The sequence below is a fragment of the Melanerpes formicivorus genome, unplaced genomic scaffold (genome assembly GCF_026170545.1).
Source record: "Melanerpes formicivorus ecotype bairdi unplaced genomic scaffold, bMelFor1.0.p_v2 SCAF_1, whole genome shotgun sequence".
Classification (NCBI taxonomy): domain Eukaryota; kingdom Metazoa; phylum Chordata; class Aves; order Piciformes; family Picidae; genus Melanerpes; species Melanerpes formicivorus.
This window is the reverse complement of record NW_027142353.1, coordinates 60,757,308-60,778,221: the sequence shown is the minus strand read 5'-3', so window position 1 is coordinate 60,778,221 and position 20,914 is coordinate 60,757,308. Positions and strand designations below refer to the sequence as shown.

The 20,914-nt window shown below is 41.4% G+C and overlaps 1 protein-coding gene across 1 annotated transcript in view; it reads left to right on the top strand.

The window, feature by feature from the left end:
- The window catches only part of DYNC2H1 (dynein cytoplasmic 2 heavy chain 1), a 157,162-nt gene that overhangs the window by 116,540 nt on the left and 19,708 nt on the right, over positions 1 to 20,914 (top strand). The window contains exons 65-66 of the mRNA XM_068148259.1: positions 7,881 to 8,090; positions 11,910 to 11,999. Of these exons, the coding sequence (XP_068004360.1) occupies positions 7,881 to 8,090; positions 11,910 to 11,999 (300 nt within the window). The remainder of the gene's footprint in view (positions 1 to 7,880; positions 8,091 to 11,909; positions 12,000 to 20,914) is intronic.

Sequence of the window (20,914 nt, the reverse complement as noted above, 5' to 3'; positions counted from 1 at the left end):
TTCGACCTTGGTCCATCAGAAATAGATTAGCTGGATCATTTCTGAGACACTGCAGTTCTGCAGTTTGAAGAGCCAAGCCCTCAGCTTCCCTGAGAGTGGTGCAGGCATACTGTGTGTCTGTTGGGATAGGAAGTGGCAATTTGCAGGAGGTCTCTTCCAACCTTGGTGCTACTGTGATACTGTGAAATTAGAAGTTTGAATGCAGCTGCAGAGTTCTGATCCCGTAGGGGTCACAGGGATGTGGTGGAATAGCTCACACATCTGTAGGCTGCCATGAGCAGATACAGATTTGCTTGGAAGGAGAAGCCAGCAAGGTGAGGACAGGAAATTGCCCTTTATTTCAGAGACCAGTGGGAATGCATGGCGCTCTACCTAGACATGCACAAAGTGCCAGCTGAGAGTTTGCAAATTCAGATTAGAAGTCAACAGGCCACAAATCAAGTAGGTGAGATCTTTTTTACACAGCTGAAAGAAGCCTCACATTCTCAGACCCTGGTCTTTGGATAAATTTATATTACAAGGGTAACAAAAATGAAGATTAGGAAAACTGCATGCCTCTTCTTCTGGTGCTGGTTGCCTGGGAGAAGAGACCAACCCCCTCCTGGCTACAATCACCCTTCAGGTAGTTGTAGAGAGCAATGAGGTCTCCCCTGAGCATCTTCTTCTCCAGGCTAAACAATCCCAGCTCCCTCAGCCTCTCCTCATAGGGCTTGTGCTCCAAATCCTTCACCAGCTCTGTTGCCCTTCTCTGGACGCATTCAGGTGTCTCAATATCCTTCTTAAATTGAGGAGCCCAGACCTGGACACAGGACTTACGGTGTGGCCTAACCAGTGCTGAGTACAGGGGCACAATGACTTCCTTGCTCCTGCTGGCCACACTGTTCCTGATGCAGGCCAGGATGCCATTGGCCTTCTTTGCCACTTGGGCACACTGCTGGCTCAGCCAGCTGTCAACCAGTCCCCCCAGGTCCCTTTCTGCCTGGCAGCTCTCCAGCCACTCTGACCCCAGCCTGTAGCACTGCATGGGGTTGTTGTGGCCAATGTGCAGCACCCAGCACTTGGACTTGTTAAATGCCATCAGGTTGGACTCTGCCCATCTGTCCAGCCTGGCAAGGTCCCTCTGCAGAGATCTCCTACCCTCTGACAGATCAACAAGGTGCCACAAACACCAGCAAAAATGGCAGACATACATTAGAAATTGTGGCATTTAAATTTAAGACTTTTTGAAATGGGAAATACTTCTCATGTATGAATACAGCAGTGAGGATTTCCATGTGGTTATTTTGTTTCAGAAATATTTCAGGAAATTTGCTGGACTAAGTTTTCAACTCAGTGGCATACATTTTGCAAAGCCCTGTTAAATGTTACTAGCAATTATTCAGACATCCTGAAGTTGTTGAGCTCAGGAGTTTATTATTCTGTGTCTGTCCAACGACTGAATCATGGAAACTGCCTCTTCTTGATCCACACTTTATTAGCTCAGTCAGAATGCAGACTCTGGAATTTTTAATTGAATTTTACATTAAATGAAACAGCTACTTCAAATCTGGTTCCAATTGGTGCCCTCTTCTGTTGGAAGTTACACAAGCAAACTTTCTATTCAGCTCTTCTGGACTGTATTAGCTTCATTGAAAACATATATTTTAATTACTGCCATTTAAAAAGACCCTTGTAATGAATACTGTTCTAAAACTGCCTCAGCAGTGTCTTTCAACATGATTTAGGAACAGCTTAACACTAATCAAATTAATTAACCTCTCATGAACTTGCCATTAGGTTAAAAAAAATATTACAAAACTCAAAATAGCCAAATGCTGTTCAAGAAATGAAGCCATTACTGAATGAGTTGTCAAACAAATGTTACACAAATCTTAAATCTTCCAAATGTCGAAGGATGTCCCTGGTGGCCTGGGCTGGGCCATCAGAGCATTTCAACCAACATCTCTTCTGGTGTTCATCCACTTCCCATGTATCCATCTGAGTTGAGAGAGTGTAGATGAAGACCTGTATAAGCACTCCTTGGTCACATAACTGGAACTGCTGGCAATCACTGTAGAATGGAATGGAATGGAATGGGATGGAATGGGATGGAATGGGATGGAATGGGATAGAATAGAATAGAATAGAATAGAATAGAATAGAATAGAATAGAATAGAATAGAATAGAATAGAATAGAATAGACCAGGTTGGAAAAGACCTTCAAGATCATTGAGTCCAACCTATCATCCAACACCATTTAATCAACTAAACCATGGCACCAGACACCTCGTCCAGTCTCTTCTTGAACACCTCCAGTGATGGTGACTCCACCACATCCTTTCTGTGAAGAACCTCTTCCTAACAGCCAGCCTAAACCTCCCCTGATGCAGCTTGAGACTGTGTCTTCTTGTTCTGCTGCTGGTTGCCTGGGAGAAGAGATCAACCCCCACCTGGCTACAATCTCCCTTCAGGGAGTTGTAGACAGCAATAAGGTCTCCTCTGAGCCTCCTCTTCTCCAGGCTAAGCAACCCCAGCTCCCTCAGCCTCTTCTCATGTACAAAGAGACTCAGGCATTTGCCATCATATGATCATTTTCAGAGAAGCAGAGAATAATGTCAGTAGGCAATGGGGCTGATTAACTGTTGCATTATTTCCGAATGGATGTCATGAACAGGGAGAGACAAGAATCAGTGCTGCATTGTCATTGTAAGAATGATACATTTTCTGCCTTGTTTCAAGGAAATCCTTTAGTAACCCTGGGAAAGTTAGAAGGCACACACATATTTTTCCTGAGTATATGATCACAAGCTGTCATGATGAGTTCTGCCTTATCTTCTGTTCTGTGTAAATTGAAAGCTAACTAATTACTTTAATATATTTGTATAATGTTCCAAAACAACTGCAAAAGTAGTTTTAAAAGCCAAGGGGTTGTTGCTCTTTTATCTAAAGCATTAGGAACCTCAGCTTTAACAAAAGAGCAATGTTTTTTCACCAAGGAAAATCAGTACATGCAGAACTAGAAGATCATTCTTTCTTGTATTTTCAGCAATGAAAAATGTGTATAATAAACAGAACAGAATAGAACAGAATAGAATAAACCAGGTTGGAAGAGACCTTCAAGATCATCGCATCCAACCTATCATCCAACGCCACCCAATCAACTAACCCATCCAACCAAGCATCCTGTCAAGTCACAGTATCACAGTATCACAGTATAACTTAGGTTGGAAAGGACCTCGAGGATCAAGTCCAACCTATCAACACAGACCCCATGACTAGACCATGGCACCAAGTGCCACGTCCAATCTCCTCTTGAACGCCTCCAGGGACGGTGACTCCACCACCTCCCTGGGCAACCCGTTCCAATGACAAATGACTCGCTTGGTGAAGAACTTCCTCCTCACCTCGAGTCTAAACCTCCCCTGGCGCAGCTTGAGACTGTGTCCTCTTGTTCTGGTGCTGGTTGCCTGGGAGAAGAGACCAACCCCTTCACGGCCACAACCACCCCTCAGGTAGTTGTAGAGGGCAATGAGGTCACCCCTGAGTCTCCTCCAGGCTAAACAACCCCAGCTCCCTCAGTCTCTTCTCATAGGGCTTGTGTTCCAAGCCCCTTACCAACTTTGTTGCCCTTCTCTGGACATCCTCCAGCAAGTCAACCTCCCTCCTAAACTGAGGGGCCCACAACTAGACACAGTACTCGAGGTGTGGCCTAATCAGTGCAGTGTACAGGGGCAGAATGGCCTCCCTGCTCCTGCTGGCCACACTGTTCCTGATGCAGGCCAGGATGCCATTGGCCCTCTTGGCTGCCTGGGCACACTGCAGGCTCATGTTCAGCCTACCATCAACCAGTACCCCCAGGTCCCTCTCTGCCTGGCTGCTCTCCAGCCACTCTGACCCCAGCCTGTAGCACTGCATGGGGTTGTTGTGGCCAATGTGCAGAATCCGGCATTTGGATGTGTTCATTCTCATGCTGTTGGATTCTGCCCATCTGTCCAGCCTGTTGAGGTCCCTCTGCAGAGCCTCTCTACCCTCCAGCAGATCAACTCCTGTCCCCAGCTTGGTGTCATCCGCAAATTTACTGATGATAGACTCAATGCCCTCATCCAGATCATCAATAAAGATGTTAAAGAGCACAGGGCCCAGTACTGATCCCTGGGGGATGCCACTGGTGACTGGCCGCCAGCTGGATGTGGCACCATTCACCACCACTCTCGGGGTTCGGCCCTCCAGCCAGTATTTAGTATTAAAGATTAGAAACTATCTTCTGTTTCTTATGATTAGGAAAAGCACACAGTAGTTCAGCAGTTCTTCATCTTAATTCCCAAGCAGGTCATGAGGATATTTTTAAAGCTGATGTAAATTATATACATAATGGATTTTAAGGGAATGGAATAGAACGCTGTAAGTATAAGCTGATAGCAGTATTCGTGTTTAATTTTCCTATGAAAATGACAGATGAGTTGTTTTAGCAAATTCTCAGGAGAAAGCATTAGAAAGAGTGATGAAATGAATATGCAATTCATAGGAGATTTATGTAGAATTGAGGAATTTATGTAGTATTGAGGAGTTTAGAGACCTGCTCTTTCAGTAAGTTTTTAATGAATTAAGACAGTAGGCATGAAAGACTAAGCAAAACCTGCATGTTGCAATGTCATTGTTCATCCCTTTTTGTGCAACTAAATACTCCAAATCAAACCCTACCTGGTCTTCATTCTCTGCATTCTCTAGTTGGCCTAAATCCCCTTTCACAGAACCATAAAATCATAGAATCACTTTGGTTGGGAAAGACCTTTAAGATCATATTGGCCACAACAACCCCATGAAGTGCTACAGGCTGGGGTCAGAGTGGCTGGAGGGCAGCCAGGCAGAAAGGGACCTGGGAGTACTGTTTGATAATAGCCTAACATGAGCCAGCAGGGTGCCCAGGTGGCCAAGAAGGCCAATGGCATCCTGGCCTGTATCAGGAATAGTGTGGCCAGCAGCAGCAGGGAAGTCATTGTGCCCCTGTACTCAGCACTGGTTAGGCCACACCTTGAGTCATGTGTCCAGTTCTGGGCCCCTCAGTTTAGGAAAGATGTTGAGTTGCTGGAATGTGTCCAGAGAAGGGCAACAAAGCTGGGGAGGATTTTGGAGCACAAGCCCCATGAGGAGAGGCTGATGGAGCTGGGATTGTTTAGCCTGGAGAAAAGGAGGCTCAGGGGAGACCTTATTGCTGTCTACAACTACCTGAAGGGTGGTTGTAGCCAGGTGGGGATTGGTCTCTTCTCCCAGGCAACCAGCACCAGAACAAGAGGACACAGTCTCAAGCTGTGCCAGGGGAGGTTTAGGCTGCATGTTAGGAAGAAATTGTTCCTGGAAACAGAGATTGGCCATTGGAGTGGGCTGCCCAGGGAGGTGGTGGAGTCACTGTCACTGGAGGTGTTTGGGGGGGAACTGGATGGTGTGCTTGGTCTCATGGTTTAGTTGATTAGGTGGTGTTTGGTGATAGGTTGGACTTGATGATCTCCAAGGTCTTTTCTAACCTGGTTAATTCTATTCTATTCTAAATTTCCAACAAGTTTGTGCTGGTTTCCCACTACATTTTAAATTTACTTAACAACCTATGAGCTCAGAAAAACAGCAGTGAAACTGATACTATTATTTCAGGATGCATGGAAAGTCAAAACACAAAATGCAACATTTGCAAATCTGCTTCTTCCCCTTTGAACGGTAAATAACTTTGTTGTGTGCCATTTTAACAATGTGAGAAGGAAGACCTAATCCTTCATTTTTTCTGTCAGTCATAAACCAAAGTTACTGTATTGCTCTTGCACTTAGCTTTTTCTCGTGTTTTTGCTTGGTAGCTGAGAGCAGTATGAGCTTAAAATGAGAAACACATGAAAGTTCTGACAAATTTACAGTACCTGAGAGTGGTCATGGATGCAGATAGTCTGTGTGTTCTGGAAAGCACGATGCCATGTGACCATTCAGAGGTGTATTTATTCTGAAAAAAAAAGTGAAAACCACTTGTTATTTTGAGAAGAGATACTTCAGAGACAGTAACATTTAATTTTACCTGTAACAAATCACTAGAAACTGAAAGAGCAGAACATTTCCATCCCAAAGGCTAGGCTTTTCTTTCTTCACACGTACACCTTGTAGGCTTTTCCAATGAAGGTTTAAATCCTGTAACTGGAATTCAGTGCAGCGTTTTGTCACATGTCAGGTTGGCAATTTCAGAACACATGTTAAAATGTATTTCTGTAATAAGCTGCATGTGAATTTAGATTTGCAAGATTACACCATCTCTTGAAATTATTGAATAAATTTGGATTTTCAGTGGCTGGAGTGGAGTGGAAGTAAGTCATAAAAATACCAGCATGAGAGCAGCAGTACATCTGAGTCAGAGTTACTCAGGATTTACATACATTATTTATTTTGTATCATTTATTTGTGGTGAACTAATACAGAATGTCTTGACATTTTAATCTGTAATAGCTTGGGTTGGACATGATGATCTTGAAGGTCTCTTCCAACCTGGATGATGATGATGATGATGATGATGATGATGATGATTGTTATTATTATTATTATTATTATTCACTCTTCATTTGAAGACATACATTTTGATTATTGCTATTTGAAAGCATCTTTATAACGAATACTGGATTTGTAAAAAGTGAAAAAGTGGAAATTACAGAATGGAATGGGATGGAATGGAACAGGATGGGATGGAATGGAATAGAATAGAATAGAATAGAATGGAATGGAATGGAATGGAATAGAATAGAATAGAATAGAATAGAATAGAATAGAATAGAATAGAATAGAATAGAATAGAATAGAATAGAATTAACCAGATTGGAAAAGACCTGTGAGATCGAGTCCCACCTATCATCCAACACCATCTAATCAACTAAACCATGGCACCAAGCCCCCCATCCTAAACACTTCCAGTGATGGTGACTCCACCACCTCCCTGGGCAGCCCATTCCAAAGGCCAATCTCTCTTTCTGGGAAGAACTTCTTCCTTACATCCAGCCTAAATCTCCCCTGGTGCAGCTTGAGACTGTGTCCTCTTGTTCTGGTGCTGGTTGCCTGGGAGAAGATACCAACCCCCACTTGGCTACAACCTCCCTTCAGGTAGTTTTAGACAGCAAGGTATGCCCTTAGCCTCCTCTTCTCCAGGTGAAGCAACCCCAGCTCCCTCAGCCTCTCCTAATAGAGCTTGTGCTCCAAACCCCTCCCCAGCCTCATTGCCCTACTCTGGACACATTCAGTAAGTCAACATCAACATCTTTCCTAAACTGAGGGGCCCAGAACTGGACACAGTACTGAAGGTGTGGCCTAACCAGTGGTGAGGACAGGGGCACAATGACTTCACTGTTCCTGCTGGCCACACTATTCCTGATGCATGCTAGAATGCCATTGGCCTTCTTGGCCACCTGGATACCCTGCTGGCTCATGTTCAGCCTAATCTCAACCAGTACCCCCAGGTCCCTTTCTGCCTGGTTGCTCTCCAGCCACTCTGACCCCAGCCTATAGCACTGCGTGTCTTGCCAAATCAGGGTGGTTTATAGCACCCAGTCCTGCTCAGTGCGCTGCTGTTTTTATACTGAAAGTTTAACACAAATACTAAGAGCAATAATCCAGATAAGTGAATTTTTTTGCAGAAATTTTAGTCATTATGAAGTAATTGAGTAGCCAGAGCTGTCTTAGAAGAGTAGCACCTCTGTCAAACGTGTCATGGACAATATTGAAAGTACTAGTTCTAGTCCTGTTTCAGAACAAGGTGAGGGGGGTGTATCTAAATTATTTAAGAGTTAAAAAGTGCTATGCATTAAACCAATAATGTATTGTATAACATAATAGTTTCCCTGAGTTTATTAACTCTATACCATGTGTGATTTTTTTCTTTTAGAGTTCTAACCTGATTCATCAGAAAGTATCTCCTCCTGTGGAGCAACAAGGCTCTCCAATCTTATCATTCATTATGCTGGAGCAATTCAATGCCATTCGCCTTGTGCAGAGCATCCACCAGTCACTTGCTTCTTTGAGTAAAGTCATCAGAGGTACCTCCTTGCTAAGTTCTGAAGTCCAAAGACTAGCAAGCGCTCTGCTAAATCAGAAGGTAATTTTGTTGTGAATTTACATTACAAGCAATGACAAAGAATAAGGAAACTGATCAAATTTCTGATGCACGTATTCATGTCACCATTCGCTCTAAGTTCTTCTATTGATAGAGCCTCTAAAATGGAGTTCACATGGAGTTCATTTATTGATAGTGACTCTAAAGCAGAAATAAGTTTTCTTCTGGAACGAAACCCCAGAAAAAAATGTTGCTTCAAGAACTTGCAGAAGCTTCTAAGTGTATTATAATCTTATCAGGCTTTCTGTTAATGACAAATCTGGTAAGATCAGAAGTTGTGGTTTACTATTTTAATTTCATGCTAGATGAGTCAAATATAGCCAATAGAATATGTAAATCTTTCCCTTTTCTTTGTTTTTACAGTTTCTTGAAAGCTAAGCTTTACTGCAATTTTAATCAAAGTTCACTTTCTGCATATATTCAGTATGGATGATTGCCATATCACAGCAGTCAAGCTGTGCCTATCATATCAACCTATCATCTCACCTTATATTCCTGATACATAGGAAAAGAAATCAAAACCTGTACACATACTTCCTCCATGCTTTCTGGCATTGCAGTAGCTCTGTTTATAAACTGGTACAATTAATGACTGCAACTTTATATGGCCTGTCATTAACAGCAAGATAATTGGGATCCAAAGATAGTCAAATATTGACATGCAAGTCTGTGGTTTTGTTTCACCTCCAGCAACTGAGAAATTGTGTTGGTGCTAATGCACAGGCGTTGAGATTGGCCCTAGAATGAATCATAATTCCTATTAACAGCTTGTTTATCTTCATGCGAGGAACAAGTATTGTTAAAGAGATTGTTATGCATTTATTGATCTATCAAATTTCTAATTAAAACAATAATTAAATTCTTTGTCTCTTCAGACTCACAAGACAGCATTTGTTAGCAAAATTGTAGTACAATTAGAATAAATTAACATTTTCATGTTAGCAATCTCATTGCCTTTTTGAACACGTTTTGACTATGCTGTAGAAATAGGTGCTAAATATAAGTCATAGTGAATGCAAATGATACACACAGTGGCCATTTTTTATTATTCATAGTTATATTTCTTGTTACTGAGCAAGTGTATGGCTCATGTGCTTAAGCAACACTCTCAAATTGGAAGGAACAGGAGCAATGAGGCTTATCACTGTCACAAAAATGTACTTAAAGATTCTATGCATTTTTATCTCTCACAAACATCAGTTCAGTGCTTCCTAATATATTGAAGAAAGTGTTTGTGGCAGTCCTTCTGCTTGCCTACCCACTTACCTTGACACAAATCACTTTATTGGATTGTAACCACAATCTTCAGCAGCCCTCCAGAGAGTTGCTAATGCCATGCTCTAGGCATGGCAGCTAAGCCGCACTGTATTTTTCATCTTAAAAGTGATTTGTTTCATGTATATTCTATACACTGTTCTTGTTGACTTTAATGAGGACAAATGTTATGTGACAAAGGATTCTTTGAAAATTATAAAATCACCAAGATTGACCAAGATTGACCCCACCTGGAGTACTGCATCCAATTCTGGAGCCCCTATTACAAGAGGGATATGGAGGTGTTGGAACATGTCCAGAGAAGGGCCACAAGGATGATCAGAGGGCTGGAGCACCTCTCCTATGAGGACAGACTGAAAGAGATGGGGCTGTTCAGTCTGCAGAAGAGAAGGCTCTGAGGTGACCTTAATTGTGGCCTTCCAGTATCTGAAGGGAGCCTACAAGAAGGCTGGGGAGGGACTTCTCAGGATCTCAGGGAGTGATAGGACTAGGGGGAATGGAATGAAGCTGGAGGTGGGGAGATTCAGGCTGGATGTGAGGAGGAAGTTCTTCACCATGAGAGTGGTGAAGCCCTGGAATGGGTTATCCAGGGAGGTGGTTGAGGCCCTGTCCCTGGAGGTGTGTAAGCCCAGGCTGGCTGAGGCTCTGTCCAGCCTGATGTAGTGTGGGGTGTCCCTGCCCATGGCAGGGGGGTTGGAACTAGATGATCCTTGTGGTCCCTTCCAACCCTGACTGATACTATGATTCTATGATTGTACTTCTTTGAAGTTTGTAACACTTGAAGTAGCTGATGGAATAACAACAGAAATATGAAACTCAGTTGATGTGTGACTTTTATGGGTTTCACTAATGTGTCTTATTTATGCAAAATTGATATATTAGTGTACATTTGAAATATGCTTCCATAGTAACAATTAGCTAAGCTATTACCTTAAGCTTAAAGTAATTTAGAGTGATGTATTAGCAACATTAGGTGAATGCCTTCTAAATGATAGATTGGTGAGCTGCCTGTAAGTGCGTGTCTAGCAAAAGTGTCTGCAAAAATGCCAAGGATAATAGTTTCAAATCTTTAAACATCATCATTATGCAAAAAAGCATGCATTTAGCTGTGCTTTACTAATTGTCTTGTGTATGTTCTAGTTTATTCAGTTAATTATTAATTAGTGTCCCCAGATCCAGGTATTTTCTGGGTTTATCTATGAGTGGAATGGAGTGGAGTGGAGTGGAGTGGAATGGAGTGGAGTGGAAAGGAATGAATGGAATGGAATGGAATGGAATAGAATAGAATAGAATAGAATAGAATAGAATAGAATAGAATAGAATAGAATAGAATGGAATAGAATTAACCAGTTTGGAAAAGACCTTTGAGATCATCAAGTCCAACCTATCACCCAACACCACCTAATCAACTAAACTATGGCACCAAGTGCCTCATCCAGTATGAAAGGTACACATGGAGTATTTACTTTGACAGATACTTTTTTGTATCAAGCTTCTGTGATCAGATTGTGAAAACAATTTCAGCATCTATGCTATTAGATTCTGAACTTCCTTGAAAATGCAACTGTAAATGCTGAACATTATAAGCTGTTTGTTCTGCTCAGCATCGTCATTATTATGCAGTGTTCTGCAGGTAATGGCAAACTTGCAGAGTCAGTTTCAGCATGGTTTGCAGATTCCTGTGGTGTAGATACAGTTAATGTTTTTATCCTTATTTTATAAGAAGGAAATCAAAGAAGATCTTCTAAATCTTTCTTTTTAAAGTCAATGAATAATTTGTAAAGGGAAGTCTTGCAGGATATTTTACAACCACTTTAAGATGATGAGAATATAATCATGCAGTGGAATTGTAATATATTCACTTCACCGCAGAGCCACACAACTGTTGCAGTCTGAGGAGGCAGCAGCAAAGTTGTGGGAACATGTGGCCACAGCTGAAACAGAGCATTGTGGCTTTCATAGAATCATAGAATCAATAAGCTTGGAAAAGGCCCTCAAAGATCATCAAGTCCAACCTGTCACCCAACACTTCAGGACTACTAAACCATGGCACCAAGTGCCACGTCCAGTCCCCTCTTGAAAACCTCCAGGGACAGTGACTCCACCACCTCCCTGGGCAGCCCATTCCAATGGCTAACAACTCTCTCTGTGAAGAACTTTCTCCTCACCTTGAGCCTAAACTTCCCCTGGTGCAGCTTGCGACTGTGTCCACTGGTTAGAAAGAGTCATTGCAGACCTTTTTGAAATGTTTTTAGAACCTACTCATATTTCCTATTGAATAGCAGAGGTTCTTGTAACATCTCCATCAGCACTGTATCTCAGTGAGCCATATAAAGACTCATCAGGAATGTGACAGGAATGTGTGTTAGTGGTTGTATGCTTTGATCATTATGCTACTTTATTGCCCTTTTCCTTTGTAGATATATTTGATCTCTGGATTATTTAATTTCATTCAAACTGCTATCTTAAAATGTAATGATGATGGTTTTGAAACAGATACTTCCAGTAAATATATTTTTATTTCAGTGTCCCATCACATGGCAGAGCAAATGGGAAGGTCCAGAGGATCCTTTACAATACCTTAGAAGTCTTGTAGCTCGAGCACTTGCTATACAGGTAATTTTAAAGAGTCATTTTACCTCAGTATGCTGGTGTTGAGTGATACAATATGTTATGTGGATTGCACTACAGTGGGCCTTTCCAAATTCAAGTCCAAAAGAGTTTTCAGTCTGTTAAAAGGCATCTAAAAATGTAGAGATGGATGAGAAATGTGAAGACAGCAGACCAAGCAATTTGGAGCCGTTAACTTTAAACACGATAATGTTGTTAGTTATTTCACAATAGATTTACAGCTGAGATTTTTAGTCATTAGTCTTTCTGAGAAACTTACATCTAAATCAAGACACTCTTTAATCTAATATGTGGTATGTATCTAGTATGTATCTAGTATGTACTAGTATGTATCCTAGTATGTATACATATATAGCATATGTATGAAGAGATAGTGAAGCAATTCTAGTAGAGCTAATGTGTAAGTCCACAGCCTTTGAAGCAAGATAAAAGAAAACATCTGCATTCTCTAGTTCTCAAGGGGTTTAACAGAAGGTGCAGAAGCTGATAATGACTCTTTCAATCTATAGTCTTGACAGCAAAGAAATGATTTTTAGTTAAGGTACTACCTGTACTTTGATTGACAGAAGAGGTTTATTAAAGTTAATAGGCAAAAATAATTTATCTAAATTAATTAGCATGTCAAGAAACAGATTTCATAATTTTGGACACATAGAGTAGAAACTGCAAGAACCTTCCAGAGAGGGAAGATTCTTTTAGGAGAGACAGATCTTCTCATGCTTCCAGGCAATAAATAGAAAGCTGATCATTTTGACCTTGATTAACATAGTCTTGTCCAGTGGGATGTGAAGAAGATTTCTTTGACCATTAGTGCTGACTGTTGGATTCATAAGGAAGTTTTGAGTGGCACATCATTTGTAGGCATTGCTTCTTCTAAATAAAGGATCAAGTGTGTGTTTCTGAAGTGTTAATAAGATTCTTGTTATACAAACCATTTCTTTTGGCTAACATTTTTTGTGTGTTACACTTTCCTTCACAAAAAAGGCTAAAATGGTAAGCAATAAAGTGTAGGCTGAACATGAGCCTGCAGTGTGCCCAGCATCCAAGAGGGCCAATGGCATCCTGGCTTGCATCAAGAACAATGTGGCCAGCAGGAGTAGGGAGTTCATTCTGCCCCTGTACACTGTACTGGATAGGCCACACCTCGAGTACTGTGTCCAGTTCTGGGCCCCTCAGTTTAGGAAGGATGTTGACTTGCTGGAACAAGTCCAGAGAAGGACAACGAAGTTGGTAAGGAGTTTGGAACACAAGTCCTATGAAGAGAGACTGAGGGAGCTGGGGTTGCTTAGCCTGGAGCGGAAGAGACTCAGGGGTGATCTTATTGCTCTCTACAACTACCTGAAGGAAGATTGTAGACAGGCAGGTGTTGGTCTCTTCTCCCAGGCAGCCAGTACCAGAACAAGAGGACACAGTCTCAGGCTGCACCAGGGGAGGTTTAGGTTTGATGTTAGGAAGAAGTTCTATACAGAGAGAGTGATTGCCCATTGGAATGGGCTGTCCAAGGAGGTGGTGGAGTCACCATCATTGGAGATGTTCAGGAGGAGACTTGATGGGGTGCTTGGTGCCATGGTTTAGTTGTTTAGATGGGTTGGATTGGTTGATGAGTTGGACATGATGATCTTGAAGGTCTCTTCCAACCTGGTTTGGTTTACTATTATCATTATCATTATTATTATTAGTAGTAGTAGTATTAGTATTAGTATTAAATGTGTGCTGCAACAAGTGAGAATGCACATTCAGATATTAGTTGCTCTTATAGCTAGAGCTGAACTTAGTCCCTTCTATCTTTTGATGGTTGTATTAACTATTATTTTGGAAAGCATCATTTGTGGCTGAGTCAGTAGTGTTTGCAGTCTTCAAGAGTACCTTGGATCTTGTGACTGCTCCGTTTATTTGGTTGTGACAAAACTGCATGTGATTTTCTCATTTACATGCTTTTTTTAAATGGAAGCCTGAGCTTAAGAGTTCAAGATTCTGTGTGTAGTTTCCCTGCCATGCAAAGTGGAGACAATGTGACAGAGTGTAACAGGGAGAAATTAGTGTTAACAGTAATAGATTATTTTCAACCAAGCATATAAGTTTTTACTTCCATATATTCTTTCAGTCAACTTTTGATAAAGGTGCTGCATTGAATTACCCTGAGAGTAATCTTCCTTTCTCATTGTTCAGACTTCTCACACAATTGTACATTTGGATGACTCACTTTTGTGAAGGTTATTATGAAGAAATCATTGACAATTTGAAGCACTTATTTACTGTAGGAGAGGGAAAGGTTATTAAAGCAGAGCTTGACAGTAGACATTTAACTGTACCCATGAGCAGCAAATTGTGTTAATGTTTTGTTGGTGACATTTGAAAGCAGTGACAGATGATCAGATACTCATTATTTATTTATTTATTAGCCTATTTTTAATATCAAATCTGTAATACAGTTGTGTTTGAAACAGTTCTTAATAATACATTATCAGCCCATTTTGCTTCCCAAGCTTCTAGTTAGAGCATACCTGGAATACAAGTAGATGGGTTTGGTTTTGTATATATTTTACTAGGAACATGTTAATTGTTCCTAATTACTCATTTCAGTTGAATCCTCTTTTTCCCTAAATGTGATTCCAGTTAATGTTCATGCATATTACACTGAGATTTTTATTAGCCTTCATAATTTTTTAATTAACTTTCTCTTGCTTGTGACTTTTCATTATTGATTTTATATATGTAATTTATCATTAGTTAATTGTAGATTGCAGCATTCAGAAATTCAATAAAGGCTTTAATAAAGATGTTCTCATAAGTCTGAAAATTATCTTCAGATTTCTAATTCAATAAAGGCCATATTTTTGATGGGTTTAGTTTTAGATGACCAACTCTACAATCATGGGGGTTTGATAGTTACTCATACTTCCCTCTGTTTCATTCGTTGTAAGACACTGACCTCTACCTTCACCCTTTGAGACAGGTTTGCTTTAGGTATTTTTCAAGGGGGGAAACAGGAGACACTGAAATATCCAAGCTGTACTGAAAGACTGTATCTACTAAGGATGCTTATCAGTTAAAGGCTGCCTTGTCAAGATGTTTGCTGCCACTGCTCAAAATAATGAAAGCAACTGCTTTGTTGTGAACATTTAGTGGGTATAGGAAGGAACCCAAAATATAGGCCAGATGGTGGAATAATTATAGCAGGATTTATATAAGTGTAAAGATGTTCTGAGAGCATTACACAACAGACAGAAAAACAACAGGTGTTGCATTTCTCAGATCTGAATTCCCTCAGTAAAAGTGTGAACAAATCAGTATGTGCAAAATGCAATAGAGCCATGTTTTGTTGTGTATTCTGTTGTGGTGATAGAACTGATGGAAATATGTGATTTCTTCCCAAGTGGAAGTTCTGGTAGTTGGATGTTAGCTTTTGCTTTAAATTAAAACAAAAAATTCCATACATTGAACATTCTTCCAAGATGAAGAGTTCTGAACACTTTCAATTAACAGTGCTGACACTGAACTTTACAATGTTGTGTTGACACTTGAACGTGTCCAGAGAAGGGCAACAAGGCTGGTGAGAGGCCTTCAGCACAAGCCCTATGAGGAGAGGCTGAGGGAGCTGGGATTGTTTGGCCTGGAGAAGAGGAGGCTCAGGGGTGACCTCATTGCCCTTTACAACTACCTGAAAGGTGGTTGTAGCCAGGAAGGGGCTGGTCTCTTCTTCCAGGCAGCCAGCACCAGAACAAGAGGACACAGTCTCAAGCTGTGCCAGGGGAAGTTTAGGCTTGAGGTGAGAGAGTCATTCATCATTGGAATGGGCTGCCCAGGGAGGTGGTGGAGTCACCATCCCTGGTGATGTTCAAGAGGGGACTGGATGTGGCACTTGGTGCCATGGTCTAGTCTTGAGGTCTGTGGTGACAGCTTGGACTCGATGATCTTTGAGGGCTCTTCCAACCTTAGTGATACTGTGATACTGTTTCAACTTGCCTGCCTACAGTGACTGATTTGCTCTGAACATTAAGATATGAAGCTTATGAATCACCATAGATCTTTTCATCATTTCTAGTTCTTGGTCCTTATACTCCCAGTTTCCTCATGGTGACATCTTCATTATGTTCTGTGTTTTCCTTTTCCTGTCATACAGGATTATAGCTCAGCAATAGTATTCATCAGTATATAATAGAATTTAAATCCATCCTAGTGCCTAGGTAAATGTCTTCTCATGCTATGGATACCAGGAGTAGAGAAAGAGAGAGAAGACACCCAAATCTACAACTGATAAGAGGCAAAACAGCAGCTTAGGCAAATGTCAAGTCAATATCAACATGGAAAAAAACTGTTTCAAGTCAACAAATTGGGATATACATTTTGTTTCCACAAAACCTAAATAGCTTGATTTCACTTCTTCTAAGAAATGCCTCCCTCTTATTCCAAGACCTCATATTTAAAATATAAATATTAGCTTTATTCTTTTGGACTGAGCTGCTTTTAAGGTACTATGAAAACATTTCTTTCTTTGAATGGCTGTTTGGTCAGACAGCTGCTGAAAGACTTACAGCATACACTGAAAACTGAGGCTTCTGGGTTAAAAAGGCAAGGGAGGTCCAGGGATGTATAAGTTTCTTTTGAGAATGATCTTTCAAGCATAGCTGAGCTTTCTCTTCTGCCTTACTCAGAACCTCTGACCAAGTGGTGATTAATAATGTCCTGCTGAAGATCTTGCCCCAGTAAAAGAAAAGATCTTGCCAGCAGGTTTAAGGGATGTAATTGTCCCCCTCTACTCTGCATTGGTCAGGCCACACCTTCAATACTGCATTCATTTTTTGGTCCCTCACTACAAGGACATTGAAGTGCTGGAGTGTGTCCAGAGAAGGACAACTAAGCTGGTGAAGGGCTTTGAACACAAATCTTACATGGAATGATAGTGACTTGGGGTTGTTTAGTTTGGTGATGCTGAGGAGAGACTTCATCACTCTCTACAGCTCCCTGGAAGGAGGTTGTAGCCAGGTGGGGATCAGTTGCTTCTCAGGTGTAACAAGTGACAGGATGACAGGTGACACAGTCTCAAACTGTGCCAGGGGAGGTTTAGACTCGAGGTGAGGAGAAAGTTCTTCACCGAGTGAGTTGTTCGTCATTGGAATGTGCTGCTCAGGGAGGTGGTGGAGTCACCGTCCCTGGAGGTGTTCAAGAGGAGATTGGACGTGGCACTTGGTGCCATGGTCTAGTTATGAGGTCTGTGTTGATAGGTTGGACTCAATGATCCTCACGGTCTCTTCCAACCTTAGTTATACTGTGATGCTGTGATACTGTGATGAGGAAATAGCCTCAAGTTCTGCCAGGGGACATTAGTTGGATGTTGGGGAAAATTATTTCACAGAAGGGATTATCAGGCATTGGAACAGGCTGCCCAGGGAAGCGATGGAGTTGCCATCCCTGGAAATATTTAGAAGCTGTGTGCACATGGTGCTTAGGGACATGATTTAGTGCTAGTGGCTTTGCAGTAGTGGTGGGACTATGAACTCTAGGTGAGCAGCTGTACTTGATGATCTCAAAGCTCTCCTCCAAATTCAACAGGTCTATGATTTTACATGCAGCTCTGTTTTCCTATTCTTGTTAAACCCCCATCCACCTTTTCCCACTTCTGGTCCTTCCCCTAGATACTCCATGATAAATCTTGTACAATCTGAGAATTGCCATGTTCAATCTCCAAATTCACTCACTGGCCCACTTCATAGTAAGGCCTGTATCTTTTTTACATAATCCCATTTACATTGTATAGGATTTCAGAGATTTTTCTAACAGATTCCCTTAGCAGATTTTGCAGCAGGGACAACAGCTTAATGGTTTGTCTTTTATAGCTGATTCTGATGGATTAGATTGGCAGCATCCCTCACCATGTCATTGCTCCTCTCATTACTCTCTATTTGAACAGCTGTTACTTGGGTACCTGTACAAGGCAGAATACTTTATGTTTATTATTCTAATATTAAAGCACAACAAATCAAGGTTGTAGCCACGTGGGGGTTGGTGCAAGCAGCACCAGAACAAGAGGTCAAAGTCTCAAGCTGTGCCAGGGGAGGTTTAGAATGGATATTAGGAAGAAGTTTTTCACAGGCCACACCTTGAGTCCTGTGTCCAGTTCTGGGCCCCTCAGTTTAGGACAGATGTTGAGTTCCTGGGATGTGTCTAGAGAAGGGCAACAAAGTTGGTGAGGGAATTGGAACACAAGCCCTATGAGGAGAGGCTGAGGTTGCTTAGCCTGGAGAAGAGGAGGCTCAGGGGAGACCTTATTGCTCTCTACAGCTACCTGAAGGGAGGTTGTGGACAGGCAGAGGTTGGTCTCTTCTCCCAGGCAACCAACACTGGAACAAGAGGACACAGTCTCAGGCTGCACCAGGGGAGGTTTAGGCTGGATGTTAGGAAGAAGTTCTATACAGAGAGAGTGATTGCCCATTGGAATGGGCTGCCCAGGGAGGTGGTGGAGTCACCATCATTGGAGGTGTTTAGGGAGGAGTCTTGATGGGGTGCTTGGTTGCCATGGTTTAGTTGAATAGGAAGGTTGGAAAATAGTTTGGTTGTGATGATCTCAAAGGTCTTTTCCAACCTGGTCTGGTCTATTCTATTCCAATTCTATTCCTATTCTATTCTATTCTATTCTATTCTATCCTATCCTATTATATTCTATTATTCTATTCTATTCTATTCTATTCTATTCTATTCTATTCTATTCTATTCTATTCTATTCTATTCTATTCTATTCTATTCTATTCTGTTTTTCAGCTCTCAGATTGTAAAGCACTGCTTGCAGAAGATGATCACTTGTAAAATGATTTTTATAAATGTTGCCTATAAGAAGAAGAAAAAAAATTCTTTGTGCACTTTCTGATAAACTGCCTTATTTGTTCTAACATCAGTTTAAATTTAAAAGCACTAAATTTAGTGTCCTGTAGTTCCTCTGTGGATGCAAGTTAGTATTAATGCACTCCATAAATTTTAGCAGAATGTACCGAGCAAGATCTAAAGCTGTAGTTACTCTACTTTATTTAACCTAATAAAATAATCACTATTCATATTTTCCTTTTCTATTTAAGCTACAAGATGCATTTCCCCAGTACTGGAAGAATTCTGGAAAGAGACAGTGATAAAACATTGGTACATTGTATAAATTTGAATATCTAACATTTAAAGGCTATATCGCTCCATCTCGATGAGCTTGTTTTTCATTGCATCTCCTTATCATGGACAAAACGGCCTGAAAAAGAGACAGCAGACTAAAATGGATAGTCTGGCAAATGCTCAAGCTAAAGAGGTTAATTATAGTACAAGTGATAGAAAAGGATATTAGCATTTGCATATGAAAATGAGTCTCCTTATGGTATGCTGTCAAAACTTTGCTAATTTTTAAATTCCAGCCATTAATAAATGAGAAGGCTGCAACACATGCTGGTGCTCAGCACTGGTTAGGCCACACCTTGAGTCCTGTGTCCAGTTCTGGGCCCCTCAGTTTAGGAAAGATGTTGAGTTGCTGGAAGGTGTCCAGAGAAGGGCAACAAAGCTGGTGAGGGGTTTGGAGCATAAGCCCTATGAGGAGAGGCTGAGGGAGCTGGGGTTGCATAGCCTGGAGAAGAGGAGGCTCAGGAGAGATCTTATTGCTGTCTACAACTCCCTGAAGGGAGGTTGTAGCCAGGAGGGGGTTGGTCTCTTCTCCCAGGCAACCACCAACAAAACAAGAGGACACAGCCTCAAGCTGCACCAGGAGAGGTTTAGGTTGGATGTTAGGAAGACTTTCTTTATAGAAAGAGTGATTGGTCATTGGAATGGGCTGCCTAGGGAGGTGGTGGAGTCACCATCACTGGAGGTGTTGAGGAAGAGACTGGATGAGGCATGTAGTGCCATGATTTAGTTGATTAGATGGTGTTGGGTGATAGGTTGGACTCAGTGATCTTGAAGGTCTTTTCCAACCTGGTCTGGTCCTGTCCTATTCTATTCTATTCTATTCTATTCTATTCTATTCTATTCTATTCTATTCTATTCTATTCTATTCTACTCTACTCTACTCTACTCTACTCTACTCTACTCTACTCTACTCTACTCTACTCTACTCTATTCATTTCCCAGTGTATTCAACTAAGTGCTATAAGTGGCAGTTCAGTTAGAAAGTGTGCCCTTTTGTGGAAAAGGATATGTAAGAAATCCCAATAAGATAGTATGTACCAACAGTTTGTCATATACCTGAAATACTACAGCATTCACATGTTCTTAGAACAGTAGCTCAAGGATTTCACATACAAAAAATATTACTATAAAGGAGCACATTGTTGCATGCCAGTTGCCTCTGAGAAGCTATGTACATTACCTTCCTTGTGCTCCGTGACAGGAAAAAAATGTGCCTATTTCATTTCTCTGGGGTGTAACAGAATTACTTCTGCTGGCACTTTACACTGAAGCCAATACCCATGGAATGGCCACTGCACTGTGAGGAAAGCAATACTCTAGCTTAACTGCTTGATTGGCCTTTGCTTAATCTAAACTCTGGTTAACCATATGTTTACTCCCCTGGCAGTGCAGCTCACTTGCAGCTCACTTGCAGAAGTGAGGGGAAAACAATGCACAGAAACTCAGGGTTGAGACAATCAAGAGTGAGACAAGAATAGAGTTTACTGGGCAAATCAGTTAATCATAATACAAATGCACAATTTCCTTAGTCTTTTTGCAGAAAAAGCACTGCAGAAAGCAGCAATAAGCAGCAGGTAGAATCATGTGAGCTAAAAGCCCAAGCCAGAACTATGCCCTTATCCCTCCTCCTCTCACTGCCATCCCAGCCGAAGAGCCAATACCTGTAACCTGGAGCCCAAAACCAGCAACCAGAGCAGGAAGCCTCCCATGTTCCAGTCTGAACTTCAAGCTCCATAATACCTTGC